The sequence below is a fragment of the Engraulis encrasicolus genome, chromosome 23, assembly GCF_034702125.1.
Source record: "Engraulis encrasicolus isolate BLACKSEA-1 chromosome 23, IST_EnEncr_1.0, whole genome shotgun sequence".
In the NCBI taxonomy this organism is placed as follows: domain Eukaryota; kingdom Metazoa; phylum Chordata; class Actinopteri; order Clupeiformes; family Engraulidae; genus Engraulis; species Engraulis encrasicolus.
In genome coordinates, this window is record NC_085879.1 from 36,587,297 (window position 1) to 36,596,205 (window position 8,909).

Genomic DNA, 8,909 nt, shown 5'->3' on the forward strand with positions numbered 1-8,909 from the left:
CCACGACAAAACCGACTCTTAACACACGGTAGCGTCCACAAAAAAAGCAAAGTTTATTATTATTCATCATAAACCAAAACAATAAATATCTCATCAGTGAAACGAATAGAATAGAAGGGTGTACATTCTCATTTAAGCGGCCACGGCCCCATTTCATGTAGGACAACCAAGGGCAACATGACCAAAGGCCTTATCTGTCTAAGGCAAAAATCCCTCACCTCAGCAGAAACAAGAAGGAAGGAAAGAAAGATAGGAGGAAGAGAAGAGAAGAGAAGAGAAGAGAAGAGAAGAGAGAGCGGTAACACTTTATTTTAGGGATACATCTATTAGCACTAATACATACAATATTAATGTCTGTGTAAGTAACTTGCAAGGCATGTACTAAGCAAAATAAGACAGTTGTTAGACATTTATTCGCAAATGTCTTGTTCATGCACAATAAGGGATGTATTACCAATATAACCTTAGTAAGGACCTAGTAGACCTAGATTTCTATTTATGAGTAAGCAGTAAGGGCCAAAATACAATGTGTATAAGCTCCTGGTAAACTGTGTGAACAAACCCGGAACAGTGTGAAAACAGATGTGGAATAAGGGTCCCTATTCTAAAGTAATGCATTGCTCAGCCCAGATTGCTTAGAGCCCCCGCACTACGTAGGGCCCCCACTCTACCCAGCCCCCCCCCGGGAAGCAAAGTGTAAGCTCTTGTCTGATTTTACATCAGTCTAATGAGATTTGTAGATCTCAATTATTTATATAGCAAGGATTGGACGCAAACTTCTCAATGACGGTGGGGTGGTGAGATGTCATTTTTTCATACACCAATTAGTTTTAAATGTAAAAACCGTACAATAAATGCAAAATATAATAACAATGAGAAATAGTTTGGAAGCGAAACTAAGCTGTTCCTTTGTGATAAATAAGTTAATGTCTGAGAAACTTAGCTCCAAGAAGTGCAGTGCATGATGGGTACGCCCTTAGTCAGAAATGCAATGCATGGCCAATGCAGCAATGATAATAGTTCTGTTGTTACGTACATGGCAAATTGCAACAAGCAACTAAATTGCACGAGTGAGGGGAGGAGCTAAGGACGTAGGTAGGCTCAAAGCTGGGTAGGTTGTCTGTTGGCCTAGATTGCGTACCCATCATGCACTGCACTTCTTGAAGCTAATGTTTACTAACATTAACTTAATTATCACAAAAGAATAGTTAATTTTCGCTTCAAAACTAATATTTTTATGTTCTGCATTTATTTAGGGTTTTTTTTACAATTAAAACTCAGTGGTACATGAAAAAAATTGCATCTCACCAACCCACCGCCATTGACAAGTGCTCCTGTTACCTTGTACATACTGATATGATCAAGAGAAAACTGAATGTCTTGGCTGGGGGAGGATGAATTATTTACTATACCCTTACAGTTTGGTGATATGTGGGGGCTAGGTAGTGCAGGCTTGGATGGTGTGGGGGCCCTAGGTAACGAGGGGGACTTTGGTAGTGTGGGAGCCCTAAGCCATCTGGGGTGAGCAATGCATCACTTCAGAATAGGGACCATTATTCCGCATCTGTTTTCACACTGTTCAGGGTTTGTTCACACAGTGTGTCGGGAGCTTATACACATTGTATTCTGCCACTTACTACTTACTAATAAATAGAAATATAGGCTTACTGGTCCTTACTAACGTTATATTAGTAATAAATCCCTAATTGGGCATGAACAAGACATTTGTGAATACATGCTTAATAACTGTCTTATTTTGCTTAGTACATGCCTTACAAGTTACTTACACAGGCATTAATATTGTATGTATTAGTGCTAATATATGTGTCCCTAAAATAAAGTGTTACCGAGAGAGCAAAACAAAAAAGCGTGCAAAATAGATGACAAAGAAAGAAGACAAGAAGAAGAATGAAATGGTAGTGGATGTTTTAATGATGGATGAGTGAGTTTAACCAGGAGACTAAGACTAGCACTATATTAAATGCCATACACAATATTGAGCTGAAACACATACGTAAATTAGGCCAGTTTACCGCACGTAGATTAAGTCTAGTCGTAGTCGTACCATGATATAGGTTCCGATGGGAGAAAAGATACACGGGACTAGTCTTAATCAACGTCGGGAAAACATACTGCAGCAATGTGGGGTGTGGGGTAGGGGTGATCTTGCTGACAGCCAATCAAATCCTTCATGTAGATTTACATGACTTCCGAGCAACCACTCAGGGGGCAGAAGAGTGACCAGGAGGGGCGGGAGAAGGGGTATCCGGGGGCGACGACTGTCCTGTCCAATGGGCTGGGGAATAACTGGAGACGTCTCACTTCTTTTGCTCACCCTCCTTTGGCTGGGCTGATGGGGCCAGACGACATCATGTTAGAATATATATCGCCATTGAAAGGTAGAGGATGTAGGTTTGTGGCCAGAGTAGGCATTACATCTACTGTATGCTGCCCATTGCAACTATGCTGCTCATTCCCAAATTCGATCTTTTCATGGATATTTACTGAGTAATAAACTATTTATTCTAAATATTTACTGGCCTGACCAGTGTACGGTTAGTTTTGCAGCTAAAGTTGTCTATTACTGGAAATTCAAACGTGGACATGGAGAAGATCCACCTTTTTATGTATGAAAAGTGCAATTTTCCCATAATAATAAATACTTAGAAATTGCTGGTGGTAGAAAACACTCGATAACACTCAAAAAACACTGGGCTATTTAACTACTTAACTACTCTACCTTTAATGCTTAAAGTCACACACAGTAAAGTAAAGTTCAAGACACAGTCCACCATTTTTGGAAAGATGCTCATTTTACAAGTTAACCCTATCGCGCCGGATGCATCATATATGTCTCATCAAATTCAAAGCCCTCTCCACGCTGACACAAAAAAAAATCGATCTGAAAAACATCCTGCGTCTCATTTTCAAACGTCCTGCAGTACACGGAAACCGCCACAAGAGAGCAGCGGTCGACAACAAGTTGACCACAGCTCGGCGAAAAACAGGAAAATGGGGTAGAAGCGGTTTCCCTGACCGACGCTGAGATTTCGTCAAATTGCATAAGGTTTGTGTACAAATTTCCGAAATATAACTCTACATCCTTTAATTTGAACACTTGCTTTGTGCAATTAAGCAAGGAAGAGTTTATATTTTTACACCGTGTTGCAGAGAGATCGTGCTAAAACTGATGAGACATATAAGCACCATCCGGCGGTGGCAGGAAGTCAGCCATCAATGCATTTGCTCCATAGGGAATCTTACAAAGCACACCACGACGATCGTTTAACAAAACACACAAGTTGTTTTACTTCAAGACAAAGATATTGCCTTAAGAAACAGGTTTTACTTGCAATGTTGAAATTATGATCTCGTAAAAAATGCATTGAAGTGAATGGAGAAATGGTCCAATTGTAGTAATGGACCCATATATTCAAATTACACATCAAAAATGAATAATGATCTATATTACACTCATAAATAGGTTGTTGAGCATTCGATCAGCTATGTTTTTACATAGATTTTAAAAAATTACCCAACCAGGCTGTGGGAAATGTAAAATATGGTCCTGCTAAAACAAGGATAGGCTTAAAAAAATGGCAGGATCTCACTAAATATTTAAAGATAATCCTCAAATTAAATTGTCTGACAACTTTTTTAAATAAAAAAAAGTTGTAAATGCATTAAAAGTCATTTTTCAATGGTCATGAAATTGGAATTGTCATTCATTAAAAGCCTGATGCATCATATATGATGCATTAAATATCTCAGCTACCTTAACAAAATTTTGATTTTTTTTTTCACATTTCTTATAAGGGACCAATATTGAAGCAAATTCAAAAAAATTAGAATTTTCTCTCATTGCTTTCATGGTTCAGGTTTCACAGGGTTAAATAATTGCGTTTTACCTTTCTCCTATTGTTCTACTTTGAAAATACTAGTAAATATTAGCATTTAGTAAATATTCATGAAGAGATCGAATTTGGAAGTAGACAGCACAGTTTCAATGAGCAGCATATTTGCAATGCCTACTCTGGCCACCACCCTACACAGCCCACCTTTACCACTCAGTTGGTTGTATTGAGAGCCATAGAAAACCAACTCTTGTTGGTGCTACTCTCTAAGTGATGAAGTAACACTACAAAAATGACAGATTATTAGTGCATTACCGTATAATACCTCTCATAATGCATAATATTGTATAACACCTTAATTTATATTTACAAACAGCTGTCCATTTCAAATACACAATATGGGAATATGTACAGTATTCAAGCGCCTTCGCACTCGTAGGAATACACAGATAGGGACGAGGTGGTTCTACAGCACCTGCCCCTTTGCCCTAAAAAATTGCCCTTTTTGAAACCCAGAGCAACTGCCTCCCAAAATGTATGTGCACGCCACTGTACCTCATAATGCGTTAATATTGTATAACACCTTAATTTATGTTTACAAACAGCTGTTCTTTTCAAATACACAACATGGGAATATGTACACTGTTCAAACGTTACACTCAGTAGCAGATAACCCGCTCTACAGAGTAGTTTATACATTATTCTGCTTATATTAATCCCTACGAGTTTATTACCTGATTCTGTATATTGCCTTTTCATTAAACACCACAAAGAAAGACAGCATTGTACATTGTGCATAAAACTCTTTACACCCATTCAATCTAAGATACATATAACATATAGTATAACGCAGACGTATGAACTACATGCTCACTTACATACAGTATGCTCTCAAAAACTGAAATATGACCACATTAGAGTACAAATCGCAACAACAGTTGAAAACATCAAGAAAAAAAGCTTCAACTTTTTAGAATGTTTGTTCATTTTGAGCGCTCCATGAGGCATGAGGTTTGGAACTGAATAATGAGGTCACCATGGAGATAGCAACATGATGACGTCACGTCAGCATCACCTCCTTGACGGTACAGGGGGGCAGCGGTTACCATGGTAATTGTGTTTGGGTGATGTCAGGCCAAGACAGCGGTTACCGTGGTAATTGTGTTTGGGTGATATCAGGCCAGGACATCCGTTACCGTGGTAATTGTGTTTGGGTGACGTCAGGTGAAGAGAGTGGTTACCGTGGTAATTGTGTGTGGGGTGATGTCAGGCCAAGACACCTGTTACTGTGGTAATTGTGTTTGGTGACGGCAGGGGGTGGCGGTGGCGGTGACGGTGACGTAGCTCGGCTGGTGGTCATGGGGGAAAAGGCGGAATGTGTGTGTGGAAGGGATGCATGGAGGACGGAGTGTGTGTGTGTGTGTGTGTGTGGGGAGGGGGGTGTAGGACGGAGGTGTGTGTTTGAGGAAGGAAAGGGATGCAGGGATGCGTGCGTGCGTGCGTGCGCGCGTGCGCGCGTGCGTGCGTGCGTGCGTGCGTGCGTGCGCGCGTGCGCGCGTGTGTAAGGTCTGCATGTAGGACTGGCTTACCTCAGGTCACCTGTTTCTGGTGTCCGGGTGGGTAAGGGGTGTGTGTTCTGGGGGAGGTTTGTAAGTGTATTCGAAGAGGTGTGTGTGTAAAGAGGTGTGTGTGTGTGTGTGTTCGAGTAGGTACAGAGGGGAGAAGTGGAGGAGGTGAGGTGGGGGTGGGTGCCTTACCTCAGGTGTGTGTGTTCGCGGATGTGTGTGTTCGAGGAGGTGTAGAGGGAAGGTGTAGAGGGGAGGAGAGTGTGTGTTTTGGGGAGACGGGGGTGGGGGTCTTACCTCAGCTGCACCCACAGGCCCCCGTGCTCTCAGGGTTCCTTGGCTAGAGAGCGAGCGTGGGTGGGTGGGGAGCGTAGAGGAGGAGGTGATGGAGGAGGAGAAGGAGGTGAGGAGGAGGAGGAGGAGGTGAGGAGGAGGGCAGGCATAGAAGACAGCAGGTGGGTGTCAAACATAAACACACACACAAACAAACAAACAAACAGAGAGCAGCAAACACAAACAACAACGAGAACAAGGCATGGATATGTTGGTACAGATCCATGCTACCTGTGTGAGAGGTACCCTGAGGTGTAGTACAAACATACTTACAGGATATGAAGAGCTTTTTTCCAAAGTGCTATATTTCAAATATGCCATTTTCGAAAACATTGATGCCTTCGTGAGCAAAATGACTTCATTGGTTACATGGGCTCATGGGCACTTCAGCCATAGATGGAGGTATAGAGGACTGGTAAGGGTGGGATATGAACCAGCAACCCTCTGATCTTAAGTCCACCTCCTTAACCACTAGGCCATGGCTGCCCCATGTTTTTAAACGCACATATATTTTAAAATCTGTTTACATTTAAACATGGCATGTGGATAAATGTATTAAAATCCATCATTGTGACAGGTGAGTTGAGGTCCCCCTTAATTTTGAAACATGAGTTTAAAAAAGAATCGTGAAAATAATGTTTAGAAATGGCATTTATGAAATTATACTCTCCATCAAACCTGTATTCAGGAAGCGTCCCTGTACAACCTGTTGCTCTTTTACATGACAATGTCCTTACAGTGGCACAGTTGTCCGACTGACCCACACATACCCACAACTCCTGCATGTACAATCATGTAATCAAATATGAGCGGCCAAGGCATTCATATATGAGGGTTTTGTAGCGATCATATATGACTTCATATTTGATGCACATATGCACGGCTGAGGTGGCAGTGCAATTTCTTTGAGGCGGCACTTGCATCACAGGAGTGCCCGGCAATGCAAGAGAAGAGTAAGGAGAGAGGAGAGAGAGTGGTCCTTCCCATTATCCCAACTCCCATCCTCCCTTGTGCTTGTGGCCTTGAGGCCTTGACGACAGAAGTTTAATTCAATATCTCACGAAAGCGTAACTCAATGGTCATGTTCTCATTTGTAATCAGGATGTTGAAGGGGACAATTGCCCAGTGGTGTAGTCTACGTAGAACGCAGGTATACGGAGTATACCCACTTCAAAATTTTAGGGATTTCAGTATACCCACTTAAAGTTGATTGATCCATTGTTTAGAATAGCATAAATATACAGTATACCCACTTCAAAAAAGTAGACTACACCACTGCAAGTGCCCTATAAGTTGTTGTGGCTAGGCTGACAGCGGGGAAAAAACTTGATTGTTTTCTGCACGGAGGCGGGACATCGTGAAGTGCGAGGTTACAAGCACAGGTGGAGGACGGGAGTTAAGGTAATGGAATGCACCCAGAGGCACAGGGGTGGAGATGGAGGCCAGGGGTCCGTTTCTCGAAAGCGCCTTTGCTATCGTCGTTAGCAAAGTCCTTCGTAAGAGCGACTCAACTCTCTCTCCACAGCGACACTCACCACTAAATCCAAGGGAACGGTAAGACGGTCTTAAGACGGTCTCAAGACGGTTAGCAACGACAAGAATCGAGAAGCGGACCCCAGATCTCCATCTTAGCTTACCATAGATTCCTCATCAGGTCACGTTTATGAAAATGTGATATGTTTTGTTTTGTTTTGTTTCTCTTGTCTTTTTTGTTGCTTACCATTTGTGCTTCAGCAGTCAAATAAGTATCCTGTCCATCTGATCTGGCTTATTAACCATCATCATTGCAATTTCGAGTAATGCTCATGTACTGCATTTACTTATTCATTTATTTTAAAGATTGGTAATAACAGGATAACGGTCATGTTTTAGGGTAATCTTTCTCCGAATTCCATCTTAATACCAATCTGTGAATTGAAGTGTAACGAGGGCTGAGCTAGTAATCTGGCATACAGGGCATGTTCCCAGTGGCCCAACAGTCCCCCACAGACCAATAGTTGATTTTTTAAAAACTTTCTCACAGTTTAGAAGGAGTGGCTGATTGACCCACCATCAATATAGACAGTGTACTGTATATTCGCTTGACTCAGTTCACTGTCTATATTATTGATAGCAGACACTTATGCAGTGCAGTGTGAAGAGAACCTATAGATTCACCTGCTTTACAGAGGGGAAAAGTGGCAGACTTTTTTACACAACTTTCTGAACCCAGGATTATAGGACAATTCTCTATTATCAATAGCACATCGTTGTCCTCACGTTACCTAGCAACCACCGCCATTCTGTATCATCACCATCATCGTCATCATCAGGGGTATCTAGCGACGGCCGCCGCGGTAACATGCGTGTTCTAGAATACTTACGGCGGACCTCGAGCTTGCACTCCACCACGTCCTCTCCGCTGGCGTTGACCGCCTTGCACATGTACACGCCCCCGTCGAAGGGGCAGGGCTTACGTATCTCCAGCGTCAGCACGCCCTGCCTGCTGAAGGTGCGGTACTTGGCCTCGCTGGAGATGTCCATCTTGTTCTTGTACCAGGTGATCTTGGGCTGACGGGGGAGTAGAGCATGTTAAATACTAATACTAATAATGTCAAATACTACTACTACTAGTAGTACACTGCTGCTACTAAAACTACTACTATTACTATTACTAATAATAATAATATCTTGTTCTTGTACCAGGTGATCTTGGGCTGACGGGGTGTAGAGTATGCAAAATACTACTACTACTATTACTACTACTGTTACTACTGCTACTACTACTACAACTACTACTATCACTACTACTACTACTACTACTAATAATATCTTGTTCTTGTACCAGGTGATCTTGGGCTGAGGGGGTAGTAGAGTACATTAAATATTACTGCTACTACACTACAGTACTACTACTTCTACAATTACAACAACTACTACTACTACTACTACAGTCAATACTATTACTTGTACTACAATAACAACTACTACTACAAGTCAGCCAGTGCCCTCAAAATGGAGTGCAGGGGGAACTCCTGGAGTGTGTTCATAGTACGGCCCTTGGAGGACTTTATAAAATCTGAAGTGGTCCCTCGAATGAAAACGGTTTCCCACCCCTGCCCTGAGGTACAAGTACAGGTCATAGAGGTCATGATGGGTCAAGGGTATATTGTACAGT

General features: G+C 42.1%; 1 protein-coding gene across 1 annotated transcript in view; it reads right to left on the reverse strand.

Annotated features, from left to right (window-relative positions):
• Positions 1-1,909: 1,909 nt before the first annotated feature.
• The window catches only part of mybpc3 (myosin binding protein C3), a 122,930-nt gene continuing 115,930 nt past the window's right edge, over positions 1,910-8,909 (reverse strand). The window contains exons 30-31 of the mRNA XM_063189564.1: positions 8,116-8,302; positions 1,910-2,350 (exon numbers count right to left, since the gene is read on the reverse strand). Coding sequence (XP_063045634.1) covers positions 2,319-2,350; positions 8,116-8,302 — 219 coding nt within the window. The 3' untranslated portion in view covers positions 1,910-2,318. The remainder of the gene's footprint in view (positions 2,351-8,115; positions 8,303-8,909) is intronic.